Source organism: Pipistrellus kuhlii, unplaced genomic scaffold, assembly GCF_014108245.1.
Source record: "Pipistrellus kuhlii isolate mPipKuh1 unplaced genomic scaffold, mPipKuh1.p scaffold_m20_p_3, whole genome shotgun sequence".
Classification (NCBI taxonomy): Eukaryota; Metazoa; Chordata; class Mammalia; order Chiroptera; family Vespertilionidae; genus Pipistrellus; species Pipistrellus kuhlii.
In genome coordinates this window covers 167,574,032-167,589,494 of record NW_023425529.1, presented here as the reverse complement: position 1 = coordinate 167,589,494, position 15,463 = coordinate 167,574,032, and the positions used below count along the sequence as shown (strand labels likewise).

The 15,463-nt window shown below is 50.4% G+C and overlaps 1 protein-coding gene across 9 annotated transcripts in view; it reads right to left on the bottom strand.

The window, feature by feature from the left end:
- FGFR1 (fibroblast growth factor receptor 1) overlaps nt 1–15,463 on the bottom strand; it is a 48,110-nt gene that overhangs the window by 4,985 nt on the left and 27,662 nt on the right. For 2 of the 9 annotated variants that reach the window (XM_036455215.2, XM_036455223.2), the window contains exons 3-9: nt 9,807–10,073; nt 8,377–8,466; nt 7,938–8,110; nt 5,981–6,104; nt 5,019–5,209; nt 2,986–3,130; nt 867–1,069 (exon numbers count right to left, since the gene is read on the bottom strand). In XM_036455215.2, coding sequence (XP_036311108.1) covers nt 867–1,069; nt 2,986–3,130; nt 5,019–5,209; nt 5,981–6,104; nt 7,938–8,110; nt 8,377–8,466; nt 9,807–10,073 — 1,193 coding nt within the window. The remainder of the gene's footprint in view (nt 1–866; nt 1,070–2,985; nt 3,131–5,018; nt 5,210–5,980; nt 6,105–7,937; nt 8,111–8,376; nt 8,467–9,806; nt 10,074–15,463) is intronic. The other 7 variants (XM_036455217.2, XM_036455216.2, XM_036455218.2 and 4 more) reach the window with 7 other exon arrangements.

Genomic DNA, 15,463 nt, shown 5'->3' with positions numbered 1-15,463 from the left:
AGTTTTAAATTGGACTTCTTTTGCCACCAACTAGCCTTACTGGGCTTCAGTTTACTCACCTTTAACACGAACAGACCTTATGTACCTCTCCCAAATGGACAGATGTGAACACTGCAACAACTTTATTTTGTCCTGACTCTTTGTAAAAACCCTGCCTCTGATGATGGATTTCTAACTTTCAAATTGCCTCCCATAATTAACATAGTTCTGCATGAACATTCCCTCCTCTCACAGCCTTCACCTTCTGTTCCAGTTCCTTGAGGGAGGGAGGGTGGGCACACCGGAGAGGGCATCTTGGGACCCAATCCAGGTCTTTCTTTTTTCTTTTTTAATATATTTTATTGATTTTTTACAGAGAAGAAAGGAGAAGTATAGAGAGTTAAAAACATCGATGAGAGAGAATCATCGATCAGCTGCCTCTTGCACATCTCCTACTGGGGATGTGCCCGCAACCCAGGTACACGCCCTTGACCGGAATTGAACCTGGAACCTTTCAGTCCGCAGGCTGATGTCCTATCCACTGAGCCAAACCGGTTTCAGCAGGTCTTTCTATTCTGTATCTTTGCACTTCTAACTGGCCTTCGGGGATAGTTCTAACGTGCAGCAGCCAATGCACATTTGCCCCAGGTAGGACTTTCTCCCCATCCACGTGCCAGGGGAGCAGGGGACTTGCAGCTAGGGTATGGTGGGCGTATGGAATTCATGGGCTGGGCACCTGACATCCCCCCTGCCCCTGGCTCACAGCCAGAAAGCAAAGCTGGAAGCAGTAGGCTGGAGGCAGGCAGTTAGTTAGGGGTTCCCAGAGAAGCTCCTGGGGGCCCAGGGAGCAGAGGGAGGCAGAGAGTGCAAATCCCCTATCTACTTTCTGTTACCTGTCTGCGCAGGGGAATGCTCTTGGCCAGCTTGTGCACGGCCATCTGGCTATGGAAGTCGCTCTTCTTGGTGCCACTCTTCATCTTGTAGATGATGACGGACCCCACCATGCAGGAGATGAGGAAGGCCCCCGTGCAGTAGATGATGATCTCCAGGTACAGGGGCGAGGTCATCACTGCAGGTCTCTCTTCCAGGGCTGAGTCATGTGAACAGGGTGTTAGCAAGCTCCGGGGGCCCAGCCAGCTGGCATCCCTAGCTCCTAGCTCCATAATCCTAGCTCCTTGCTCCGTAAGACAGACAACACCCATCTCCTTTCCTCTGGGAATCGTTAGGGCAGAGAAGACTCCTAGCTAGGATTGGGGCTCTGGCATGAAGCATATCAGATATCCTGCGCTCCTTGGAGCTTGCTGATCCTGACCCGAATCCTCCAGGAGGGACGAGCTAGAATCATCTTGCTATACGTGGCCCCTCCTCATTAATTCAGGCGGATAACATTTTTCTGGGTGCCCTTCTCAGCCTCCTCGTGAAAGCATGTGGCCCTTTGCTGGCGCCCCTCAGTTCAGCAGGCACACACCTATCACCCGGGGCAGATGGACCATCCTGTCTCTGATGGTCTGAGGGTGGGCATGGAGCCTTGTTTACTTTTCTGTGGTCCCCAGCGCCTGGCTTATAGTGGCACTTGCAGGATGAGGACAAATGAGGGTGGGAGGAAGGAGTGTGCCTGTGTCCTGACTTCCTATCTCACCTTTCACTTCTGTTGTCTGTCTCAGGTCAGATGTGTAAATATTCACACCTAGCAAAACCACAGGCAGAACTGACTAATTTCGAAACGTGTCTGCACTGCTCGAGATGAGAAGTAAAAATGTTTCTGCAGTTCTGAGGAATACTACCCACAGCCCCTAACTCAAGCTGAGAGGGCATGCTCTATTCTGTTTTCCCATCTTCCACTTAGAATTCACCCCCTTCCCACAGAGGCCCATCCATTCAGTGCACCATTCCCTCCCGCCTGAGAATGGCGAAGAACACTCCATCCTCACCAGAGTGCACATCCCTTTTACTTCCACAGCCTTCCTTCCCCCCTGACCCTCCCCTTTAAAACACTCCAGTCAGCCCAGAGGCAAGCCCACTGGGGACCTCCCCCAAGAGGCACTGGTGAGACCCCGACTGAGCCCCAGGAGAACTCCTGGGCCTGACAAGAAGACTGCAGAGCTGATAACAAGAAGTGTTTCTGTGTTTTCTCTTTCCCCAGCATTGAGAAACGAAGACAGACGAGTGAGTGGGAGCACACAAGGACAAAGACAGTGACAATGACAAAAACAGAACACTTCTCTGCCTTGAGCAGGGGTGTTATCAGACCCTGCAGGGCAAAGCAGGGCAGAGGAGGGAGAAGAGAGGGCAGCATGAGCAGCAACAAGAACCGCACAGCGCCCAGACCCGCATGCAGGACCCTCAGAGAGGCAGTGACAACCAGCTCCAGCCCTGCGGTCACCAGCCCACCACCCTGAACAGGCCGCGGGCTCCTTCCTTCCTGGCCCAACACACAGACTCAAAGAGGATACGTGTGACGAGGCCTCACTCGGCTCAAGTCCACTCAATTGGGTAGAACATCTCCTGAGATCAGAGGGCGGCCGTACAGGAGGCTGGGCTAGCGCTGCTAGCAAGCAGCAAGCCCCTCTTTAGAGTGCGTTTATTCAGTTAGAGGAGGAGAAGTGGGGCCCTCTCTGAGACTTTGCGGGGGAAGCTGGACACAAAGGGCCAGACAAGTCAGGGACAGTCACTGGACCGAAGGATGGAAGGAGCCCACCCTGGAAGAGAGCCCGGCCAAGGTTAAATCCAGATCCCATGCATGCATTATGTAGGCCCAGGGGAGAGCCAGATGCAGGTGTACAGGTGGGAGGGAGGCCTCCGTGTTTTTGCAAACGAGGAAAGCTCCTGTGGGAGCCTGAGGAATCGACTCTCGAGGTTGTATAAATGGCTGGAGCAGCTTACAGGCCCCGCCAGAGCCCATTCCTCCACCACTCCTGCCTCTGTGTCTCCCCCAGCCCCGCAATGCATGGTCCCCCCGTGCCCGTGGCGAGGGCAGGACATCGAGAGGAGAAGTACAGTGTATACCTTCCAGAACGGTCAACCATGCAGAGTGATGGGAGAGTCCGATAGAGTTACCCGCCAAGCACGTATACTCCCCCGCGTCCTCAAAGGAGACATTCCTTAAGTGAAGCACTTCCATCTCTTTGTCGGTGGTATTAACTCCGGCAGTCTAGAAGAGACAACGGAAGCAAAATGGACGAGCACCGGACGTGAGACCTCTCAGAGACGCAGAGAGAGGGAGGAAGAAAGAGGGGGGCGGATAAACCAGAGGAAGAGATGCTCCCCAGCGTCTCCTTTGCGACAACGAACACACAAAAACCACCAGGCAGCGAGACCTGTTAGAGGAAGAGAGTGAGACCCTGAGGGAGGAACTCCGCAGACCTGCGACGCCGAGGGCTGGTTACGACCCTTCACCAGACGCTGGCAGCCCCTGGCCCATCTAAGCATGCGGGCGGGGGGCAGCATGGAGAAATGGGGCCCGGCGGGCGGGGGGGCTGTTTGGTTTCAGGTAAAGAAAGTCAGAGGGCACACACAGGAGGGATGGAAAGGGTGCTGCAGTCACACAGTCACACACACACACACACACACACACACACGAGGCCTGAGGATGGTGGTTTCCTGGGAATGCCCGGTCCCATCTCATACCCACCACTCAAACCTCCAGTCTGCACGACTGTAGTACAGTGAGACTGTCCTGAGTGCACACACAGCCAAGGGACACACAGAAGGCACAGAGGGAGCAGACACCAACACAGTACCAAACCAAACCAGCCTCCCAGGCCGGGTATTTTTCCATGGCTCTGGGCACTTAGAAACACAGCAGGGTAACAGAGAGCATTGGGTGCTGGCTTCCCCACGGGCCCCGGCAGTGTGGGGCCGAAATCAAATTCCCGGCACAGGGCCCCATCCATCTCCCCATTACCTTTTGCCACAGGTCTGGTGACAGTGAGCCACGCAGACTGGTTAGCTTCACCAATATAATTGGAAACCTTACACACATACTCCCCGCTTTGGGCCTCTGTCACATTGAACAGGGTCAGCACTTCCGCATCCGAGCTATTAATCCCCGAATGCTGGAACAAACCAACGACACGCCAGTCAGTTGGGCAAACACGGAGATGTGGCCATACTCTGCTCCCGTGTAATATGAAGGCGGGGAGCTAAGGCAACGGAGACACTGAGTGAGATTGATCATCTTTCCATTTTTAGGAGGACAAAAGAAGTAGTCTTCAAAAGTCGGAAGCATTGGATTGCAAAATAAATTAAAAAAAAAAAGCACTGCCCCAAATCAAATGCTGTTTGTATTGAAACCCTTCCTACAAGACTAGGGCAGGGACTATGAATGGCCAAGCACAGTTCATTTCCCACCCCGCAGTATCAGCACCAGCAGTGAAGAGAAGGGATGGCCAGTAAATCTTTGGGACAGCCGAGTGAGGGGAGGATGAGGTCTAACTCTGGGACCAGGAGGTAAACCACTTTCCCAGCTTCTGGTTACTTCCTGTTGCAAGATCCACTGGAGAGTTAGGCAATTACCTTGCCTGGATTAATGGAGCATTTCAGGGACAATCAAATGTCTGGGAGTGACAGGAAAAAGGAAGAAAATGCCATTACTCCTCATGCGGCTTAGAATTTACCTGTGGCATTTGCTGTTTCAACTCTAATTAAGCCGTGCCCTTATCAGTCACCCTACTTGCCAGAAAAACGTGACTTGGAAAAAGAGGACGGAGACTGGGAAATGCTTGTTGGAAAGGCTGTGGTCCTGAGCAATGGGAAAGCAGGCCTCCAAAGGCCTTCCGTGAGTAGCTGACCCAGAAGTCACTCTCAAAGGTCTTTAGCAACCAGCAATGCCCAACCACCTCCCATCAGCCTCCATTCTGTGACTGGTCACTAGTCCTGGGGAACATGGCTAGGTCCCTATTTAACATGAGCATGTGCCCCGAAAGGGTAAAGGATGAGTCCCTATTGTGGGCACGGAGCCAGACCACAGCTCCTTGGGTCCCAGGAAATACTGGTCTCCTTCCCTGCACCCAGCCCCCGGAGCCTGGGGTCAAGATTACCTTCAAGATCTGGACATAAGGCAGGTTGTCTGGACCAATCTTACTCCCATTCACCTCGATGTGCTTTAGCCACTGGATGTGGGGCTGTGGGTCACTGTACACCTTACACATGAACTCCACATTGCTGCCCAGGGCCACGGTCTTATTGGCAGGCAACCCTGCCTGCAGGATGGGCCGATGAGGGGACCGCTCTGTGGAGGAAGGGAGAGGACAGGCTTGTCAGGTATGCTGACAGACTGCATCCCAAAGACCACAAAGGGAAGTCCCGTAGACTCTTGCTGTTACACGTGTGGACCAAAGAAGCAGCCTAGCATCACCTACAAACTTGTTGAATGAAATGCTGGGTGGACCAGAAGCTTCTTTGTAGACCATCTCCTCAAAACCAAGACAGAACGCTGGTTGTGAAACTATTTACCTTAAGATTCCTAGAATGAGATTCAGACTGGCTACAAGGAATAGGCAGTAGGAACAGCCCCTCAGGTCTCAAGCGATGCCCTGGAGTCGGCATGGGCCTGGGGTTCTGATTCAGCACGGACCTTTCTGAGCCCCCATTTGTTCTGTACGGCAGGACTAACAGTGCCTGCCTCACGGGGGTGCCAGGAGAATGGCAGGTAGGTGTGTGTAAGTGTGTAGCACACCGCTGTCATTCACGAAGCAAGAGCCACTGTTAGGCCGAGTTTCACATCACTACTCCAGGCACCTCTTTCAGGAGATCAGCACCTTTTTCTATCAACAGCACCTTTCACTCTGTAGTGAGTCATAGAACCATCTGATCCTCCTGACTCTCCTTACAGATACGTGAGGCACAAAGAGGAACGTGACCTGCTTAAAGTGACAGAGCTATGAAGTGCCTCCACCATCCTGCTCTATCCCTAACAAAAGCTGGATCTCAAGGCTGGCTTCTCAACGCCCCTGCTCTCTCTCCTCTAAGCTCCCATCCCTTTCGCCACCGGCATTCTTACCCACAACGTCCAGCTGGTAGGTGTGGTTAATGCTGCCGTACTCGTTTTCCACAATGCAGGTGTAGTTGCCCTTATCAGAAGGTACCACGGAGTCCATGATGATGCTCCAGGTGGCATAACGGACCTGAGGGGAAACATGCCGAAGGGCTCCATGGAGTGTGTGGAGGAAAATGCAGGTGGAAGTCGCATGGCGCCCTGCGGCACTCACCCTCCAGTCTGAGGGAGCACAGGGCCCATGCAGCTCCTTGAGACAGGACAAGGCAGGTCTGCCCACCCCAGCCAAGGCCATCGTAACCTGGACAAATGTGCCTTCTGACCCTCCCCCCCCCCCTTCCATCCCCAAATACACCGTGAAATTTCCCAAATGCTGCGCTCTATCCAGGCTGTTCCTGGGAAGGTCTGGCTCCCCGGTAAGAGTCTGGCCCTGTCTGCCCTGATGTCTCACTTCAAAACCGGCTCCTCCAGCCCAATCAGGGGTCAGCGTTGTTCTCACTGTCCCTCTAATGAAGCACTGATCACAGCCTGCTTTTCATGACAGTGCTCATGGATATCTGCCTGCCTGAGGCTGAAATTCTTTTTAAAAAATATATATTTTATTGATTTTTTACAGAGAAGAAAGGAGAGGGATAGAGAGCTAGAAACATTGATGAGAGAGAGACATCGACCAGCTGCCTCCTGCACACCTTCCACTGGGGATGTGCCCGCAACCACGGTACATGCCCTTGGCTGGAATCGAACCTGGGACCTTTAAGTCCACAGGCTGACGCTCTATCCACTGAGCCAAACCAGTCTTGGCTTGAAACTGAAATTCTTTATGGCAGGAGCGCTGTCTTGTACCATTCACAGCATAGTGTCTTATACATAGCAAAATTTAAAATGTTCCCCTCTTTTTCCTGCTCTCCTATGCTTTTCTTAATAAGATTAATGAGAAAAGAGCAGCGAGGTGGGATGGGAGAGGAAGAGGGATTATAAGGAGGATCAGACTCCAAAAAAGAGGTTCCGATGAAGATGTTCTTCCTACAACGTAGATGGACAGAGAACATGGACAATTTACCCAACAGGAAATGGAAATTGTTCATTAACGTAAGAAAATTTTACGCTTGTTGACAAGCAAAATAACACACAAGAAAACAAGATATTTTTACTTATCAAATCTAGGGCAAAGGTATAGTGAACTTATTCTCATGCTTTGTTATGGGAGGGTGAATTAATTTATCTTTTAAGAAAGTAAAAGAAAATAAGGTTATACTCAACTCATTACCCAAATCATCATCCTCTATTAGAGCAAATGTCACAATAAAAATGTTATATCTCTTATTGTACTTTGAACTCTCTCTTGCCTAGTATACTTTCTGGAAAGATGTGTTAAAGAAATGTTCATGTAATAAATGAATGTGAGTTAATAAGTAAAACAACCTAATTACCAGGAAAAAGGTAGCTGAGCAATATGTGTCAAGGGCTTAAAGAAAATGTTAGCACTTTGAATTAGTAATTTCACTTCTGGTAATCTGTCCTAAGGAAGAACATTTAAAAATGTCAACAAGCATTTAAGTACAAAGATACTAATTGTGATATTAATTATAACATTGAAAAACTAGAAAACGAGTAACACAAAATAGCCCATCAAATTACTGGACATTTTTAATAACGGAATATTACGCACTTGTGAAAAGTTATCTTTCAAATGCATGTCAAAAGACTCATGCTAAAATGTGAACACGTGACAAAACAAGAATGTACATACACGGTGTAATAACTAACTAACTAAAAACCATGTGCAGAGAAAAAAGGCTGAAAAATCCAACTCCATTTGCACATTTTTGTATTTGAAATGTTTATAAAATGTATGACTTCTATAGTTAGAAAGCTTTATTTGAAACAAGTAAAGGCATATAACAAGGATTTCTTTAACCAGCTTCTCCCATTTCTGCGCTGATGCTCATACAGACACACATACCTTGTAGCCTCCAATTCTGTGGTCAGGTTTGAATTCTTTGCCATTTTTCAACCAGCGCAGTGTGGGGTTAGGAGTCCCACTGGAAGGGCATTTGAACTTCACTGTTTTGGCAGCTGGTACTGCATGTAGTTTCTTTTCCATTTTTTCTGGAGACGTCCAGTATGGAGCCACAGCTGCCCAGGAAAAGCCAAGAGAGACAGGCGGGGCTGGTCAGGCTCAGGAGTAAGGGCCCAGGCCAGGACCCGGAGACACCCTGCCCACCTGCCCAACACTGTGGCCAATGCCTGTACTAATCAGGATGCCCAAGGGATCCCACTGCCAAGCATCACCACTCCATGTGCCCGCTCCTCCTTGGATGCTCCGATCACCTGAACGCCCCCTCCCCACCCAACCCAACAGCCAGACCCAGAGGGCAGTAAGGTAGGAAACAGTGTCTCACGCATACGGTTTGGTTTGGTGTTATCTGTCTCTTTCTCCTCCGAAGAGGAGTCATCATCGTCATCGTCGTCCTCCGAGGAGGGCAGAGCATCTGCAAGAAGGTAGAAGGGGCTCTGAGGTCCCTCCCGGGGGAGAGGTTCCTCTAGATTTCCATCCATATCAACATCCCCTACGCACAAAGGCCAGTCCGGTGATCGATGAAGGCAGACACCTTCCCCATACCAACCCCCAGGCCCTTATGGACTCTCTCTCTGTCAGCGGGAGAGAAACGGTTCACTAAGAACTGCACGCTCTATGCTTGTCCCTTTCTTTCCCCAACCTAATTCACTGCCCCTTTCTGCCCAGAGCTCTTTACACTTCATCAGGGACAGTGGGCCCTGCATTCAGAGGCTCTCCCCACTCAAGGTACCACTGGATGTGCTGGGTCTCAGAACTAGCACCCAGGGAACCTGTATCCTCCTCATTTAACCTGCTAACCATTGGGAAATCAGATCTAGATACACTGAGGACGGAAGCCATTTCCAAAGCCATGAGCTGAACAACTGATAGTGGGATTTTCCCAGCATGAATCTGCTCAAGTTTGGAAGCTGCCCTTTTTGCCAGAGCAGATAGGGAGCCTAATACACCAGTCCACAGCTGCCATCACCTCTCCCCAACAAGTATCCAATCCCTTTGAGAGGTTTGACACACAGGTGACCACCAATCGGGGCTTATGCTAGATCTTTCTCTGGTCCTTGCTAAGGCTTTTTGGTGTCTGGAGGGAAATAAGAGGTGTCAAGTCCCTGTTAGGGGCAGGTTCTAAAGGATGCCCAAGTGGGGCAGGTGCCCAGTGTGCCCCCGGAGATTCACAAATGGCATAAAGGAAATCTCAGTTCTATTTTGTTGCATTCTGTTTTGTGAAAAGGTGCACTCTCCATGTGACCAATGTCACAGAGCTCTAGGGTTCCCTGGCTGCCCTCGTTGCTCCAGAAGCTGGGGGACGGGTATTTTCTGCAAACCCTGTGGATATGGGGGTGCATCTGGATCCTTCCCCATCTCAGCAGGGGCCTCACAGCGTATTCTGGGGCTCTAATCACTAAACCAAGTACCAAGGCCAAATGGCAAGGGAATGACAGGGTGGGCGCTGGCTGAGCCCTACGCGGCACCCTGGAATCTGGGCAAGCTGTGGTGCAGCCAGAGTCTGACTGTGCCCAGAGTATCAGCAATCCCCTCCCAGGCAGATCTGAGAAGCCTGGGGCCCACACCCCCTGGTCACCCCTCTGAGAGCTAAGCCACGCGGCGGGCAGGGAGCAATGTTAGTGGGCAGCAGTTTCTGAAGCAGAATGGGGGCAGGTCATGGAAGGAGAGGAGCTTCACCTCCCCCTGAGACTAGCAGAGAGGGTGGAAGGGGGGGAACCAAGAAGAAGGAGAGGGCGGGGCTTGGCTACCAACCTGAGACATTGACGGAGAAGTAGGTGGTGTCGCTGCCCGAGGGGCTGCTGGTCACGCAAGCATAGAGGCCGGAGTCAGCGGGCACAGAATCCCGCACCTCCACCTCCTCCCCTGTGATGCGGGTACGGTTGCTTTCCACCAGCTGCACCCCGTCCCGCAGCCAGTTGATGCTCTGGACATCGTCCCGCAGCCGACAGCGGAGCTGCAGCAGGTCACCGGGGTGGACCAGGAAGGACTCCACCTCCACAGGGGCTCCCCAGGGCTGGGCTGCAGCCACCACAGGGGCCGGGAAGAGGAGCCAAGGGGCCGGGAGAGGGAGAGAGGGAGAGGGAAGGAGGGAGAGACAAAGGGAATTACGCTAGAGGCACTGAGCTGCCACATCCCAGGGGCCACAGAGCTGGGGAGATGGGGACTGGAATATGGGTCAGTCAGGAGATGGCTGGCTACCTGGGAACCCCCAATCTCTTCTTCTCTTACTCCCCCACTCCCCTCCTCCAAAGGTCAAAGGTAGAAAGAAGAAAAGTTAGGAAGCAGCTGCAGCAGCATTAAGCGGTTCACATTTCATTTCCCTCCATCCTAGGGGGACACAGCCAGCCCTCCCCAGGACGTCTCTGTGTCCAGAGCGGCCCGTCCCCACACACTCAGTTCCCTGCCAAGAATGGCTACTTCCCAGAGAAACACCCCGTTTCCCTTTGGCTGGGTCAGTCTTTCCCCTTTCCCCGGGTAACAGTTGAACAAACCCCAAACCCTCAAACATCTAGCAACTCCCACCCAAGTTGAGAGAAGGCAATGCATCACCGAGGCCCGCTCTGGGTTCAAGTGATTGGAGGGTGTGGTTCTGGCCCCCCAATGAGTCAGATGCATCAGATGAATATGGGGGAGAGACAGCCCAGCAGAGGTCAGCTCAGGGGAGCCTCTAGCTAACAGGTGTCAGGCCAGAGGACTCGGAGCTTTTGCCTATATTAGGAATGGAAGCCTGCAGCTGCCACCAAACCCACACTTGTGCTGGCAGCCTAAGCCGGTGCACACAAAGCTCTTTTCTCCTCCCCACTGCAGGCTCCCCTCTCAAACCCCCCTACCCCATCTTCCTCTCCTCCTCCCCTCCCCTGGCACACATGTCCAGTCTCCTTTATCTCCCTTTCTCTGGAGCCCCTGTGGTTCACAACTCCCAAGATCTGGTAGGATCCTGTCCATACACCCACCACTCTCACCAACAACTCCACACTCACACTGACAAGAGAGCCTAAAGCTAGACACACCTGGGAGTCCGCCATGCAGGCAGTTCCCCATCTCCTGAGCATCCCCTCTTCCCTAACCAGGGGGAAATGCAGGTTCTGCTTCCATTCAAGAGCTGCAGGTGTGCTCCCGGCGTCTTCTGCAAATGTCCATCCCCACCAAGAAAGTGCTGGTTGCAGCTCAAATCTACCACCTGGCTTGGTCTCCACTGTTTGGGGAAGCCTTATTTCTCACCACTGGTTCACCATCAGAGCTCACACTTGGGAATCCTCACATACTCCCTCCCCCTACGGGGCTCATGTCTCTACCTAGTTCTGTTCACTCACCCTCCAGGTCTCAACCCAGCTGGTAACTCTGTCCTGAAGCCTTTTCCGACTCTATTGGGGTCAGAGGCCCTCCCATCACACCTGTCACACTGAAGGAAAGCCCCTTTCTCCACTGAGTTGTGAGGGTAGGGATGTGTCATCTTTACCTTTAAATCCCCAACACCTAGTATGGCGCCTGGCAAGCAAGAATTGTCCAATCAATGCTTGCTGGATAATGCAAGCATGACACAAGTACAGCCACACTGTCCCTTCATTGCCTTCCCTTGTAAGTTCCCTTTCCTCCTTCATCACCCTCATTTTACAGAACTCACTCTGACGTGCTCAACAGGTATCCACTAGAAACCTTGAGAATGAAGAAGACAGGTGGCACCAGGGAGCAATTTTCCTCAGTGGGGCCTCAAAAATCAGGCTTTGGAGCCAAGGCTGCAACCCAAGGACTCTATCTTAAATATTGGGTAAATACTGAGTCATTAGAAGGGGGGTGTTGCTTTGAAAGGGTTTGGAAACCACTAGGGTAGCATTCATTTATTTTTGTGAACCGGGTCAAGAAGAACACCAACCACAAAGGTGAGCAGACCACATAACTGATTAAAAATAAGCTTTTGTGGGTCCTAAAAAAAAAAAAAAAAAAAGTGATTCTTTCCATTTTTAACGGTTTGTGGTTTTGCCAAAAGGAAAGTAGGAGACAAGCAGTTCAGACTTGACCCTTAAGGAAACAGCAGACACTCCTATTGATCCGATCTCATTTCCCTTCAGTGACTTCACAGATTAAATACTTTGTGGCTCGTGATCTGTACCCGCTGTTGGTCACACAGGAAACTCAGGAAACTCAAATTCTTAGTCGCTGCCATCACAGCCCATTTTGACAGGCCTCAGAGACAAAGAGGGGAACATGGGCATGTCCCCAAGAGGAAGCAGGAGAGGGACACTGGTCCTGCTGAGACTGGCTCCGGCAGATTCTAGCTTGGATTCCTAACTGCCTGCTCATCCCAACCAGGATGTGCAAACCAACCTCTCCTGCATGATCTACAAAAACCCTCCAAACCGGCTTTCTTTTTCTTGCCCCTGGAGTGCAAACTCACCTTGATGCTCCAGGCCTTGGTGCGCTGTGCCCGTTATGCTCCTACTCAAAACCCTACATTGTGGGGGCCTAGCCGGGTAATCAGTTGGTTAGAGCATTGTCCCCATATGCCAAGGTTGTGGGCCAGGGCACAAGTAAAGAAGAAACCAATGAATGCATAAATAAGTGGAATGGGAAATCAATCTGTGTGTTCCCGACTCCTTCTCTCTCTAAAATCAATAAAAGAAAAAGTTTTTTAAAGTTTACACTGTAGCCGAAACCGGTTTGGCTCAATGGATAGAGCGTCGGTCTGCGGACTGAAAAGGTCCCAGGTTTGATTCCGGTCAAGGGAAGGGCATGTACATTGGTTGCGGGCACAGCCCCAGGAGGGGGTGTGCAGGAGGCATCTGGTCAATGTTTCTCTTTCATCAATGTTTCTAGCTCTCTATCCCTCTCCCTTCCTCTCTGTAAAAAATCAATAAAATATATTAAAAATAAATACACAAAAGTTTACACTGTATAGGCTAAAACCTAAAGCCCTGCTTGATATCCAAGATTCCTTACAATCTGTCCCCACCTCTCCATGCAACCTTCTTCTCCTACCTTCCACTCCAGGTCTGGCTGTTCTCTTCACTGAATGCATTCTCCCCCACAACAACCCACAAGCAAGACTTACTTCTGCTCAAGCCCATCAGCCATCTCTCTAGAGCCCTCCTACCCTATCCTACTCAAAGCGCATCATCAAAGACATCCAGGAAGCCTTCTGTTGGTGCCAGTGTCTCAACCCTAATTTTCTCTGAACCGAACAAAATTGCACTCAATTGCATATCATCTTGTATGGTTTCTTTTGTAAACACCTCTATTGAGATATAATCCATATACCATAAAATCCACCCATTTAGAGCCTACGGGGGCGGGGGAAAGTAGTTTTACAGTTGCTTGTATGACAAATAATACAATAATTAATAAATAATAATACAGTAGAAGAATAAACTCTTGTTTCATGTACTCACAACTGTAAACCTACTTCTGCCCACCCCTGTATAATTCATTGTTTTTTAGTATATCCACAGTTATGCAACCATCACCACAATCAACTTTAGAACATTTTTATCACCCCCAAAAGAAACCCTGTTCCCGTTAGCAGTCACTATCCCTCCCTCAGTTTAAGCAACCACTGATATGCTCTATAGATTTGCCTATACTGGATATTGCATGTCAATGAAATCATACAATGTATGGTCTTTTGTGACAGCTTCTTTCATTTACCATCTTTTCAAGGTTCTTCTGTGCTATCACAAGGCTCACTATTTCATTGGTTCTAGTGGCTGAATAATATTTCATTATATGGAAATACCACATTTTGTTTTCTCACTCACTGATGGATGGATAGTTGGGTGTATTGTTTCCTGACAAAAGTGTCCATGTCTCACTTCTCTGAAGAAACAGAGGAAGCAACTCAGAGCAGAACTGACTATTATAATTTTCCCACGGTGCCCAACAAAGTCAGAAACATAGGAAGTGCCTAATGGGTCTTGAATTGAATTTAGCATCTGGCAAAGGCTAAGTTTTAAAGGAACCAAAAGATTGGCCTAGAGTGGATTTCTTCACTGCTAACAGTGCTCTTGGATGTCAAAGAATTCATTTACAAAGCAAGGATAATGCACTTTTTTCTGGGAGGTGATGGAAAGGTAACCAACCACTGGTGTACCAGGCCTTATCCACCTGTGTCACAGCCCAGAGCTGAGGTCCTGCCTTAGGGAGTCCCTGTGTAAGGTGGCAGATGTGAGGGTATCACTGCTCACTGGTCGCCACAGCAATCAAGTCCCTACTCTCCATTCTCTTTCGGTCTTCCCAGTGTCCCCATTTATGTCCTCATTGAAAGGCTCTTGCTTCTGTGGCTCCTCTCCTCTGAGCTGGCCTTTCTCTGATCACGACTGATGATCCAGGGCTGTACTGTTGTTATATATTAGCTAACAAGAAAGGAGCTAATTGACACCTTTATGAGGCTGGCTGTGAAAGATGAAGGAAAGAAAGCCAGTTTATTGCTCGGCCACTTGAAACCGGCATTCCAAATCCAAGAGAACCTGATTAATTGCAACGGGGATACTGGGAGGGAAGTGGCAGACCGAAGCGCTCGCATTGTGCGTCTTGTTTCCTGAGAGACAAGATGGGGAATGGAAGCTGGAGGATATTTGGTATCTGGATCCCATGGTGACCTAGTGGGAGGCTGAAAATGTCTGGCGTGAGTCAAACTCGCTCTCACAGGCTCCAGGTGCCATGTGTTCAAAGTGCGCTGTGGAGAAAAGGTGCATTGTGCTTCGAGGCGTACAATACAGAGTCACTATTATCTTCCCTGGCAGCGGGAAGTTTAGGGGTTAGGGCTAGGGCTCGACTTGGACATCCTTAGAGGATGAAGGCTGCCAATGCCTTAGAGAACTCTCCAGAAAACAGGAGAAAACAAAGACTCCTGCTTAGCTGCGTGAACCTGAGGCCGAGGAGGCCTCTGGCCGCTGAGGCAGTTTCCTGGGACAGTGCAGATGGCAATTTGACCATGGAAGGCTGTGCAGGCTGGATGGGCACCCCTCCCCCCCCTTCAGTGTGAGGGAAAGGGAATCACAGAGCAATCACCAATCCCATGTACTTCTCTACTGAAGTCTCTCCATCCCCTCAAAGGAATCTAGATCGGGGACCCACACTTTTTAATAATCCTCACGGGAGGAGCATCTAGCAAGACAGAGAGGCGGGGATGGCGTTTCCCATGGTGTTCTCAAGCCTAAGAACATGATAAATGTTCATAGGGCCCCACAAGGCCCTTTCCCTTCCTACTTTTCTCCAACACACCACAGCTTCATCATCCCTAACAAGCCATCAGGATGCAACATTTTTCTGTGACAGGACTAGCCAGAAACCTGCCACAGCCATGGAGCAGGCGGTTTTGCCTTGGGTACATCAGATTAGATGTGAGTTCTTGTTTCTAAATCTGTGTCTCCTGTCAGCCACGGGTGTCACATGGGGTGGAGGAATGAAGTCAC